At 34.1% G+C, this 14,097-nt stretch overlaps 1 protein-coding gene across 2 annotated transcripts in view; it reads left to right on the top strand.

Moving 5' to 3' along the window:
- Positions 1 to 14,097, top strand: part of capt (adenylyl cyclase-associated protein 1) — a 286,526-nt gene that overhangs the window by 257,324 nt on the left and 15,105 nt on the right. Inside the window, exons 1-2 of one of the 2 annotated variants that reach the window (XM_085947687.1) lie at positions 781 to 1,017; positions 7,707 to 8,011. In XM_085947687.1, the coding sequence (XP_085803813.1) occupies positions 7,979 to 8,011 (33 nt within the window). In that variant the 5' untranslated portion in view covers positions 781 to 1,017; positions 7,707 to 7,978. Of the gene's footprint in view, positions 1 to 780; positions 1,018 to 7,706; positions 8,012 to 14,097 lie in introns of those variants that run through there. The other variant, XM_085947686.1, reaches the window with a different exon arrangement.

The following is a 14,097-nucleotide window of genomic DNA, read 5'->3' as shown; positions in this document are numbered from 1 at the left end:
ACGTTCCATATTGTGTCAGGCTTATCATAACCAATTTGGTTATTACTACCCGCATGACACTTCTTAATGCACCTCATATTTTTTAATCAATTCTCGTTTGTTATTGAAGATTTTTTTTCATCCCTTAAATAATAAAATAAGCAAAAGCTTCTTTATAAAATTAGTGTTAAGTTAACATGGTACATGATTGTCCACTACCCTTGTCAAATTAAAGCAAACGGGATGATTTTATATAGCCTCAAATAGTAAATAAAAATCATCGCATAATATGTGTTGAGCCATTGTCGTATAAATGAATGAATTCACTATTATAATACTAGACGCGATTGATTTTTCTGAATAAATTACATTTTTTAAATTAATACTATCGACCGAAGGTACTTGATTGATTTTAAATTTTAATTCTAATTAATTAAATTTTGTACTATGCCGAAAGGTGAATCCCGGGTCGCAAAAACGACTCAAAATGAATAAATACAAAACTTAAATCAATTAAAAATTAAATTAGTATTATTTATAACTGTGTTTAAAAGCGGATTGCCTTAGAAAGATGTATTTTTTTTATTAAACCCCTTTTATGCATGTATGGCATTAATATTAATTAATCTATCGTTGGAGTTGTGAGTTATATTTCTATAAGACGAGAGATTTTTGTGTTCACAAATCGATGATAATTTGTTGATGCGTTTTTCGCGACTGCCCTAGTCAACACGGCATCACACGGCACGAAAACCCGCTAATGCCCGGCTATCTCTGGCTAACACAAACAGAGCGGCGTGTATTTCAAGCGATGATGTCTCCAGTAACACGTCGTAGGTTGGGTTGGAGTGAAGCCCAGGAAGTTGGCAGAAATTCCATCATAAAAACGTCTCTATTCGAGAAATATTAAACTTTCGTTGAGTCTCGCAGTGTTGTGGCGAAGAACAGTGACTTGTTGGAAGTGACAGTTAGTTTTTATGTGATTTAAGTGTCTTTAATCTTGGATAACAATATAACTCAGTGTCTTATTTTTATTGGGTAAGCTACTACCAATCTTGAATCTTGAATCGCGTATCGATATACAATATAATATGTATGTAGAGTTATCACTACGTAGGTAATAATATGTCAAAGCTCTGACGAGTGTTAAGTTTTGTGCCAAGAATATTATGTTAGCAGATATTACAAAATAAGCTCTTTCTATAATATTATGTGGATAATTATTACGATAATAAATTTCTTTATGTATATCTACGTAACATAAATGTTTTCTTTGGGAATAACTGTGGGAAAATAATTAGTGAATTGTAACATTGAATAGTATAGATATTACTGTAGATTTATATATTATGGACACCTATATAACTGTGTTATTAATAGTCGATATTGTTCATGGCTGGTTTCCAGTCATTATTTCGACGATGTACCGACATACAATATAATATTATATGATGTTGCCCGAATATATAACGCGGGTTTTGTTTTTTCTGTGCAAGAAACACTCTGGTTATATTCGAGCTTTGATAAAAACAATACATAGGTACATACTAGGTACTATAGTCAAATTTGTGTAGCATTTCAATAGCCGAAACGAATGTTCTATCTCTCGTTCACGATGAGAGCATCTATAAATAAGAAAATACTATGAGGTGCTTTCAAATGTATCCTATTTTTTACGTCGATAAATTTAATGTTATTTCGAACAATCCGTGGAGGAAAAGCGGCGATGATATTCGTATTCGCAAAGTGACAAGCTATGTTTTGGGTACCTAGTATAATGTAGCCTCGTAGTCTGGGTGTCTGTGATTGTTTGTCTTCTATTACTATATAGTAAATACACTAACTGTCATTAGGCCTCATGTCAAAATAAAGCAATGTTAACGCCTAGTTCAGACACATCTGCCCGTAAACAAATACACTGTTTGAAAAACATTTAAAACGTTATTATACAGACCGTATATTTTTATATTTAGCCGCGAATGGAAAATAATATGTGAATGTGGAGATGTTTGGGCGAACAATTTTACTGTTTCGTTTACTGTAGCGATACGTTCGTTGTCCCGTGGAATGTCGTTTAGATTCAAGCTCGCGTGTTTGTACACTGTATTTAATGTGATAGTAATGTTTGCAAGTGTGGTCATGCATTGAGTTTCAAACAACAGGTTATAAATCGTTGTGTAATTGTTTCCGGGGAGATGGCGTAGGACTGGACATCTGGACAAGGCTCAATAATCGTTGTACAAAATAATACATAGGTCGCGTTATATTTGGGACAATACGATACTACTTTATTGGTTTTATTTTACCATTGCTTAAAATTTTATGTGTCAGAGAATTTTCAGGTATGTAATTGACTGTATAGTATTGAGATCAAATCCATGTCTAAATTTAATAAAACACCTAAAAATACGTACATAATCAAAACCACCGGAATACAAGGGAAATATATTTATTATCATATTTATATTATAAAATTCTGGTAGGTGCTCGCAAGTATCAAGTCGTATCTTCTTGTACCGGCAGTTGTTTTGGGCGTAACTACCTTATGATTTTACAACGTTTTTCTTAGCTCGTATTCTTATTTGTCCGGTGTTTCTTTGTCCGGTATAAATCTTTCAATTTTTAACTAACTTCCCGACTAGCTATACATTTGAAACTTTTAGAATATATCAGAACACGATGCCAATGCATTTTTTTAAATACTTATAGCCATCTTTAAGTAGAATTGAATTCATTTTCAGTTAATTCTGTTTTGTATGAAAAGTTATTTCGACACCATTATTGGTTGCTAGGGATCTGGGGTCCTAGCAACTAAATTATTAATATATATGTGCGTTACTATAGAAATCAATATGACATGTCAAAATGACATTTCAGTATTATTTCTATCGAGTACAAATTTTTTTCATCGTTTAAGCTAGTCAAGTCAAGTTTATATGATTCAACAGAAAATTTTAAAACGTTGTATATGAAAAAGTTCTTTTTATCTTGTAATTATTTTAATATATGGCCGTGTAGCATTGATATCAAATTGATGTTTAAATAAAACAATAAGTGATAAAAACCAGCGGAATACAGTCAGAAGAAAATTGGTAGATAAGTAAATTAGAAATACAATCATATCGTAGATTTTATGTAAAATTCTTGTAGGTGCTCGTAAGTATCAAGTCATATCTATCAAATATATGATAATAATGACAGCGTTATTGTCAGATTTTTGATACTTATCATTATCAAATTAATGTTCTTATTAAATCTAATAAAGTTGGAACATTTTAGTTCTAGTAAACTGTGCTCGGCAACATGTAATACGTACAATTTACAATGTTACCAAATTATAAATTTAAATGCTTTGCCATACACAAAATTGACGTTTATTATTAATTATATAAATGGCGTTTGACTAGATTAAGCCTCTTGTCTTGGGCATTGTAAATTTTAATCTTGAAATCTTCGTTATTAAATCGATATTCATTATTTCCCGTTAAAAGCGAATAATAATTTATATAAGTCTATTTATTATGATGGTACCTAATTCATTATTCACCGTGTCGTTACCAAAACGTTCGGTGCCGTATTGTACCTATTTATATTTGCATATTATAACATTGGTTTTAGCTAACTGTATCATGCTGGCAGAGTTGCCTGTAGCGAGATGGAAAAACACAAATCGGAAATACGGAAAATTAATTGAAACGCTTCGCCTGACTTTGTTTGGCACATGTTTTTTTGTAGCAATATACCTACTGGCTCCCGTAACGAAAACTGACGCTTTTTTTGATCGTATTCAGAATAGTGTGCCGCGTGTATATTTAGAATTCGTCGCGTGAACCGGTGGGAATTAAACTCTTTTTTCGTCAGTCGGATTTATTGCTCGTGAAATCGACGGATTACTACGCCACGTTAACAGCTGTTGTTACGAGGGTGGGTCAATAATTCCTTAGAAAAAAGCATTAAAACAGTTTTTATTTTTGTATTTTTTTTTATTTCTCAACATAATCTCCTTGGAGCTCAATACACTTGGTTAGACGTTTCTCAATATTTTTTAAACCGTCAGAAAAATAAGTTTTCGGAAGGTCCTCAAAATAAGCATTTGTCCGATCGATGACTTCTTCATTTGAAAAAAAACGCTGTCCACTTAGCCATTTTTTTAAGTTTGGGAAAAGGAAAAAGTCACTGGGGGCTAAATCTGGCGAATACGGTGGGTGGTCGACCAATTCGAACTTCAATTCTTCAATTTTAGCCATTGATCGTAAACATGTGTGAACACGGGCATTGTCCTGATGAAAGAGGATTTTTTTCCTGTTTAAATGAGGCCGTTTTTCTTCAATTTTGTTTTTAGCTGGTCCAATAAAGATGCATAATAATCCCCTGTTATTTTTTTTCCTTTTTCCAAATAGTCAACGAAAATAATTTCACGTTCATCCCAAAATACCTTACCAGCTGATTTTACGGTTTTCGCCTTCTTTGGACATGGTTTGCCTTCGCAATCCACTGCTTTGACTGTTCTTTCGTCTCGGGAGTATAGTGGTGTATCCATGTTTCATCTTCAGTCACAAAGCGACGAAAAAATTCATCCGGATTGCGTTGCATGAGCGACAACAGGCTTTAGAGGCCACCACCCTATTGCGTTTATTGTCGACTGTGAGCAAACGCGGCACCCATCTTGCAGAAATATTTTTCATGCCCAATTTGTCATGTAAAATAGAAATGACGCTACCTTTTGAGATCCCTGTAACCTCAATTATCTCACTCAACTTTAATCTTCGGTCACTTAACACCATATCGTGGATTTTATTGATCATTTCTGGTGTAGTCACCTCTACAGGACGTCCTGAGCGTGGTTCATCCTTTGTTGATGTACGACCACGTTTAAATTCATTTAACCAGTTATAAATAGTTGCAAGTGAAGGAGCAGATATGCCGTGAACTAAATCCAACTCATTTTTTATTTCCTTTGCTGTTAACCCTTTTATATTAAAATGTTTAATAACAGCTCTAAACTCAATTTTCTCCATTTTCCATTTTTCCATTTTCCACAAGCAAATTTTTTTTTTAAATGTACGAGAAACACACAACAACCCGACCAATCTGATTGAAACTTCGCAGCATACTGAATCGGTAGTGCCGCTGCATGAAAACAAACCGCTTACAGTACTAGTCGCGCCACCTGTCGGCTTTTCTAAGGACTTATTGACCCACCCTCGTAAGATGACAGATTTATTGACGTGGCATATTTTGTCGTTCTTATTTTTGTTGTGAATGAGATCCTAAAGTTTCTATGTACGTTAATTTCTAATTATTAATACGTATCGCCATATATTTTAGTAATGTCCTATTATTATAGAGCGTTGAAGCAGACCCTTTTTTGAGTTGCTCCGCTCCGGGACCTAATGTAGGGTCCACACTGGCAACATGTCGCCGGCAACCTCGTTAAATTTTACTATAAGTATGATAATTATCGTAAAATTTCTTAAGCAACTATGATATATATCGTAAAATTTAACGAGGTTGCCGGCGACATGTTGCCAGTGTGGACCCGGCATAATACTTGCTCCAGCTCCACTCCAGGGTCTGCTCCGCTCCGGGTTCAAAGTTTTAATAGGTGTTATACAAATGCTATTTTTTTTTTTAAATAAGTAGTTTTGAAATAAGGTTTATTATTCGTACTTTTCATTATTAAACAAAATTGCCGACAGCTTTCATTTTCTGCCTCTTCTGTCAAAAAAGTGAGGCTATTTATCACTTGGCAGTGTTGCCGTATTTCAAATAAATCCAGTGTTGCAAAGTATCGAATATAATATTTTATATTTTACACGGAAACATTGTAGAACTAAACCAACTAAATTGATCCTGTCGTTTCTTTGATTATTCTAGTTGTGAGTGTGAAATGATAAGTGAAAGAAAATAGTTACTATGTACTATTTTACAGTACAATATAATAACGAATTTGAAAAGGGACCAATGATTAAATTAATGATTTCATCGAATTATTTCGCATTGTCGATTAATTTTTTGCAGGTTCGTTCGTTTATATCCAGAGATTTATTTACGCATATAATTATTGTTACAAGTGTATTATAAATATGACTACTTATTTATGATATTTAAATGAAAGTTCACAAAAAATCGCGATTAAAAATACGTTCTGCGTACCGTATAACAAAACAACAACACGTAAAAATAAGCGACCATGTTGTTGAAATAGTCATCCTTTAACGGGCCATCGCATTGAATGTACATTTTTCTATAGCTACCGTTAAGTATTCTTTTCCAAAAGTCAAATTAAATAATGTATTACTTTGATGAAAAAAATCGGTTTTCATAATATGACAAACTGGCTTCTTATGCGGCTGAGCCGCGGGTTGGACATGCCTGACTAGCCGCACAAAATAATGCAATCCATAAATCTGAAAAAAAATATTTTTAATTCACAGTAAACGGTTGTTTTTTTTTTATATTATGTTGGTAGCTCATTACATTCTTTTCTGCCTAAAGAGTTTTAAGCCTGCCTAGCCGCACAAAATAATGCAATCCATAAATCTGAAAGAAAATATTTTTAATTCACAGTAAACGGTTGTTTTTTTTTATATTATGTTGGTAGCTCATTACATTCTTTTCTGCCTAAAGAGTTTTAAGCCTGCCTAGCCGCACAAAATAATGCAATCCATAAATCTGAAAGAAAATATTTTTAATTCACAGTAAATGGTTGTTTTTTTTTATATTATGTTGGTAGCTCATTACATTCTTTTCTGCCTAAAGAGTTTTAACTGCTGCAGTCATTGGACTGTTAAATTGTCTCATATAAAATTAATTTGGTAACGTATTCTAAAAGAGCCTTTTCATAAGCCTGCTGTAAAGTCAACGAGCAACGTTATTAAATCTGCGGCTTTTCTGGTTTCTCTTATTTTCTTCTGTTATTTCACGTACGAATTCGCAACATTTTTTAAACTCACAGTTTACTTGTTAACGTCACACACGTAAATCGAAAAACTCAAAAACATACTTTTGAAAAATATCATAATTGTTTATTTTTATTAATTTATTTATTTAATAAAACATTCACTGCTGACCAGGTAATTACTAATTAAAATTACCACATTTAAATATCATGCTAAGTATATCTAATGACCAACTAATGGTTACGCACCTAGCGCGTCTTTAGCACTGAAAGACTTAAAAAAGACACATTGAGAACATCAAATTATTAATTCAAGACGTTCTCAACATGACATTTAGAATAAAACGTACAAGTAAATCAACTAGAGAACAAACAAGGTAGATAAAAAAAAACAAAGAAAAAAATAATTTTATAGAAAAGTAATAAAATAAAAAAAACAACAATAATTAAAAAAAATACAAATTAAACAATGAAATAGAATTTTAAAAACAAAATACGTAATGCATCGCTAAAATGTCTACATCTCTAGGGAGTGCATTGGCCAGCCGCACAGCCCTTGCTATTGGTGCCTGGTAAGCCTGAGATGAGGAAACAGCTTTCACCCGACCACGCATGTAATTGACGGGTGCATAAAAAATCAAATTTTCCAGAATATCAGGATTGGAAACCATTAGGTAATTAATTATACGATTAGTATTTTCGACCGCTTCCCGAAGGCCGTATTTTTATTTCGAAAAATGTCAACAACCTATCAGTTCCCTGGTCTTGATCTAAACAGACAAATCATTACCACAGTTACTAATAAATTATTTTCTTTTATTTACAGCAGCAGAGAGCGAGCCGCAGCAGCAATCCAACCAGCAGGTCAGTCCCGATTTGGAGAAACTCGTCGCGCGTCTTGAGCGAGTTGTCAGCAGACTCGAGCGGGTCGCAGGTACACTCCCGCCGCCCTCGCCGCCCCTCCTCAGCGAGGATCCTCCTCCGCCGCCGCCCTTCGACGATCTCCCCAGTCCGCCTACCGAGTCAGCCACTGAGTCGCCCGAGAGCGAAGATAGCCAGATTGAACTGAACGAAGAGTACATCGCCACAAGCACCAGGATGAGTGTTCAAGGATTCCAGGATATCATGCAGGTAAAGACTCATAATATATTGTTATGTATTAAGGGTACCTAAGTGTGATTCTACAGGGACATATGATAATATACATCTATATGGGTCAACTACGGTGAAGAAGGACGGTAGAGCAAAGGAAATGCTAAGGCTATACTTCAGCTGAGGCATGGTCTGAAAAGATCGTGACTAGGCGATGCGCGGATTGTGCAAATGATGTGAGCCGAACGAAATATAATTTGTCATACAAATTCAACATGCGTCCTTTTAATATTATGTTTATTATTATATTCGTAATAATAATAGGTATATTCATTGACATGTTTTCTTTTTCAAGTACATGCGGAACGTTTTTTAGTCATCTTTACACGATTTAAGAATATATTCCTCCGACGCCATCACAAAATAAATTGACGTGCTCACACCTCGATTGTCAGTCTCCGATTGGCGACGACTGCGAAATTTCGTTCCACATCCTGTTGAAAATTATTTGCCGTTTCACTTATGTACGCTCTTAATATCAGGACGTGGGTCTCAATCCTCCAACCCAAACCAACTCACGTGCCTACCAATTCATGTCGATAATTACTTAAATACTTATTTTCGGCCGGTTGAAGAAATCTGAAATATGTGTGAAAAGTTTGGATGCCTGTCTCCTTAGGACACAATATCTATATCTATAATCTATCTATCTATAACAGAAATGGGGAAAGCCAATAATAAATGAAAGCTGGCATAAATGTGTAAAAAATATAAAAATATAATTTCTGTGGTAAAAGGGTACATCTGACATTTGAATGATATAAACGGCTCGCCATGCGGCCACTATGATATGGAATTTAAGTTACATGAAATGATATGTTATGATCTAATTTTCAATAAGTTAATTGCTATCATGTCCGGAATACAGATTATATCTTAAACGCGGTGAACGATACAGAATAATTGCGTGAATCCTAGGTCTTCATTTTGACGGCTGCTACGATATATTTTTTATGTTACAATATTTATTGTCTGACAACAAGAAATCTGCGATAACAAGAAGTCACTGTGTCGCATATAGTAGAATTCTCAGTGCCGCACCTGTCATGGCGGCAAGGCGTGCTAGGGATGCGACTCCTTTACTTCTTCGCAATAAACCAAAAATGTATTAATAATAATTCTAACATCACTCCTGAACGTTTTAGACTTAGTTTTATTATAAAAAAAACTTCAAATTACGTAATAATTGACAGATCCGTACACCACGGGAGAATACAATGCAATGATAAATTTGGGGGTGTTCCTCGTTTGAAAGCGGAAGTTCGATTAGCTGCACTGGCGGGGGTTGTTAGTTCACAGTTTTAACACGTAGACAAGAAGATTTTTTTTTTGGACAGTAAGAGATATGTAAACCGAACGTACTAAATTGTTCTGATTAAACACGTCGCTTATTTTTTTCACTTATACTAAATCACCGATTTCAGTCGTGTAAAGTTAAGTGTTACTTAAGTTCACACAATCAGGTGTGACTGTGCATTTGGTGTATCCAAAGTCAGTACCTATATGTTCGATTTGATTTGTGAGTTATGTTATAAATGTTTCACTTTGAAGTGACCAATGTTTCCGTTAATTTCCTACTTGCTGCGCGGGATAAAATATTTCTACGCCAAAATAAAATATTTGTAAGTTACCTAAATATTTTAACAGAAAGTATAGGTGCTTACATACAACACTCACACTACCAATGTCAAAATTTAAGTGATCTTGTATCGCATAAACATTAACAAGTAAAACTTATTTATTAGGTAGGTACTTAACATACCTACATTGTAGTGAAAAGTAAAAAGAATGTAGGATAATCTGAATAATACATAACAAGTGGTTTCCTTTCGTTATTAGATTAACTAAATATGTTGGGGGTGGTTTGGTGGGCTTTCCAAAATATTTTGAAATAAAGTACTTGTATAATATTCAAACAAAAATGATAAGAGCTCTTTATTTATCCTCGTTATAACATTACATCTACACAGAAACAGTATTTAAAAGAAATACAAATATTTATTCATATTTTAAACAACAAATAATATTAAAAACTTATTGAGATTGTTGAGTTTGTTTTATTGCAGCCAGCAGTTATTCGCGGTTGAGTAAAAGTTATTGCAAGAATTATTCGCTGACTCTGGTTTCTTTCTTCAACTTTTATCGATGGGCCTTGTTCGCACAAATATGTTTTAGTAGCACAAGTATTTTTTGCTTCTCGCTAATCTCTCGGGTATCCCCCGGAGAGCCCCTGAGCATCCCTTGTTTATAACACAGTGCTAGACTACCTTCTACAAAAAAGTTTATTGTGCAATTTTCATTACAACATCAAGCAAATCAATAATCGATGTGATAGTTTTTTTTATTAGGCATTTGTTATAATTACATTACCACGTAAGACAAGGGCAGAAAACTTTTTTAGGGGGTTAAACAAAACCATTAAGTATTAGTAAACGAACATCGTTATTAGAAAAAAATAGATAAGTATTGTACCGAGTGGGACTTTAACCCACATCCATCGCATTCCAGGCAAAGTGGTCTACCAATTAAGCTACCGATTGCAATACTTATCATTTATCAGAGTAGGAGAGCAATGTGGATTAATAGGAGTCGAATGGCTTTATTCGAAAAGGTAGATTGTTCTAAAGGGCAGCAGCGTATTTGTAACTTCCACATGCGCAAGTTTTAAAATATGCATATTATTTGTCCCTTCATTGATTCTAAAACTTTCATGTATGGGATAATGATTCATCCATATTTCCCGACGACTGCTAGGATATCAATAATGGGTGATTCACAATAATTATGGATCAAGTCCAATTTTCATAAAATTCGATTTTTGGTTTCAGTGGCTAGATAGAACAGATTTCTATATTGTGTGGTAATATCACAATCGTAGCTCTAGAATTTTCCGCATAAATGGCAATATTAGTAAATTTATAAGACATCAAATTGAATGTGAATAATGACCATTTCGACAGTTCCTTCAGCAGTATAAAGAGGTATTTGCTAACTATAATTTGCTAATATTAATAAAGCCTGAATATACTTTATGTTTCGACTATTTATTTAAATTGATCCATGTACTATCAAAATATCGTAAGTAGGTATATACAGTGAAAACATTCCTGAATTTTACAAAAGGAGTTTTAACTTTAGGTCCAAATATTTCAGGATCCATTTTGATGGACTTGTTCCATAATTATTGTGAACCACCCCTATAAATCTGTCAACCTAGTCAAATAATACCTGTATAGTCTGACATCACCTTAAGCGGATTTTCACAATAATATCATCCGCATTATTATAATATTATACAAATTTAGGTAGAGAAGCTTTCTCGTGTACCACAAACTCAAAGCTCCAGCCGTGCAAATTTACAAAGCTGCGGCCTCACTGGCTAATTGTAAATAAATATGCCTTACCGGAAGGGGTGTCGCATTCCGGAGGCAGCACTGAAAATAAATTTTCCCCGCCCGAGGCTACAGCAACCTTTGCCCGAAATTCCTACCTTACCGTAATCCCTTCTGATGGAATTATTGCCTAGTAAAAGAAGTTATACCTGAAATCATTATTATTGGTGTGGCCTCAGTGTAGGATTTGATGAATATTTTCCGGCTAACGATTCAAGTGAGGAAAGTTTTGTTTAATGTTTCAATTTGTTAAGATTTTGCAGTAATGGAATTTCATGCCATTTCCTCTTGAGCGTTTTCAAATGAACATAAATCAAATGTCTTGTTAAATTATAAGGGGATACGTTGTTTGGAGTTAGGGTTGTTGATTATTTACTGCGGATTCAGAAAATATGAAATGTTTGTTTTTGTTACTTAATTTAATTTCGATCTAATATATTTTTGATTATTTTCATAAAATGGTCTGGAATTCTACCTATAATTTGTCATTATAATAATTTAATAAGAATTATTAAAAAATACAATTTATTTCGACTTTTTCATATTGCTATGTTATACGATACGCTCAAAATTTTCTGATTGAAGCTAAATTAAAAATAAATTATTAATTAAAAAATAATAAAGTTTTTCTTTTTAATTTTTTAAAGTCTTAGAATTTTAGGACGTATAAAATTACATTGTTAAAGCAGTATGCTCCGCAGTCTTAAAATATTTCTCGTTATTTTTGATTTAATAATCTCACCAAAGTTTGTATTGAAAATTGATCAGGTAGACAGGTGACGTCGCTACCCGCCGAATATTTTAAAATGTCTGTTTTTATTTAAACTGAATATTCCTCTTGAATGTAGTATTTATTGATTATTATTTAATGATCAATTATTAGGGTCTTGACGAAGTATACAGCTATTGATTGTATTATTAGTGATACGGGTTTTTTTACAAACACACTTAAACTATTCACAATTTGTTGGTTATATGTTTATTGTGATCCTTGACTTAATAGGTAGGTTATAAAGTTTTTATCTACTTTATTGTACTTTTAATTTGTTATATAAGTTAAAATTAATTGTATATATTGTCAGTGTGTATTTACCTCTTGGTGAGTACACATAGTACCTGAAGATGCCGACTGGCGAAACCTGGGTCGCAAAAAACGACTTAATTGGAATAGTAGACAACTTAAATCCATATGAATATAAATTCAAATTCCACCTAATCGATAGTATTAATACTTGGAAATGTTGGGCTGAGTAGGATTTGATCTGAAATCTTTCATTATCCTGAAGGTATCAATCCGTTAATGAATTCTGTAAATGTAAGGGATACCCGTATTATAATTAATCAAGATAGTGACATTTCTAATATGATTATAGATGGCGTCCGGTATTAACCAAATTTATTACTGAGACCTATTATGCATTTTTTTTTTTAAATTTTTATTCGATAGTCAATACCTACCGTGTCCGGAAATTTGTGCGTATGCAGTTCACCATATCACAATGTTGTATCGGAAATATATGGTCGTCTGAGATAAAATTCATGTCTAAATAAAACACGGTTCTTGTCGGTTGCCACGGAAGCCAGCGGTAAACAAATTTTGAAATTAGCCGATATACTGAATTATTTGTTACGTTGGGTTAGGTTAAGTTAGGTTAGGATCTAATAAAATTGAAACATTGTTGTCTGCAATGCTCCACGAACAGCGCGTAATTTTTTTCATCACGGTGCTTTCCAATAACAAAGCTCACGGCGAACTGTGCTACGGTGAAATGTAATACGTACAATTTACATGTAACCACTTAACACATCCAGACGATCTATTTGATTGACACAATATTATTTTTATCATAGCCTTTATGTATTTTTTTCTTTCTCTGCTAAAGACACGCCTGGCGTGTGGCCATTAGATACTTATACTTTCACTGCTGACTAGTTAATTACCACATTTAATTATCATGCTAATTAATTGCTACACGCCAGGCGTGTCTTTAGCAGTGACCGAGTTGTGGTAATTAACTGGTCAACAGTGAATGTGTTATTAACATCATTATAATCGGCACTACATCCCAATGTGGGTACTAACCAACACTAGGAAACTTATCCACGACGCAGGCTTCCTTGTTTTGGGTGATTCAGTGTCTTTCATTGATGATGCATAACCTGCCCAACGGAGTCACCCCACTTTCACATATCAATATGTCCGGCTTCCTTTCAGCTCCCTTAAGCTCGACGAGGGTAGAGATATCCATTATTTTCTGCGTATTTTGGTATTTATCATGGTACCTACCTAATAGCATTTAGCGTTTGTATATTCATCAGTGGTTTAGTTGACCGGAGCACACCAGGTACTAAGTGCTCCGGTTTTCATCAATATCAAGTTACACGTAATAGTTTTGAGTCACTGTATCATCATCATTTATAGCACTATAATCCTTGGCGGATCTTGGCCTCCTTCAAAAACTTCATCCATCCTGGATGACCCAACGCCGATACTCTCCAGTTGCTTTGACAGAGCATTCTTAAATCTCCTGTGGCGCAGTTCAGGCCGTGCAGATATTCTCTTGCCATCGGGACTGCGTACATAGCCAGCCTTGCTGGTATCTAATCCGGATTTCTATGCACGTGGTCGATCCAGTGCAATCTCTACATTTTCATATGCCACGTGACATTTTC

Source organism: Rhyacophila brunnea, unplaced genomic scaffold (genome assembly GCF_057557595.1).
Source record: "Rhyacophila brunnea isolate RB1 unplaced genomic scaffold, BYU_Rbru_1.0 scaffold_2, whole genome shotgun sequence".
Classification (NCBI taxonomy): Eukaryota; Metazoa; Arthropoda; class Insecta; order Trichoptera; family Rhyacophilidae; genus Rhyacophila; species Rhyacophila brunnea.
This window is presented reverse-complemented; position numbering and strand designations above follow the sequence as displayed.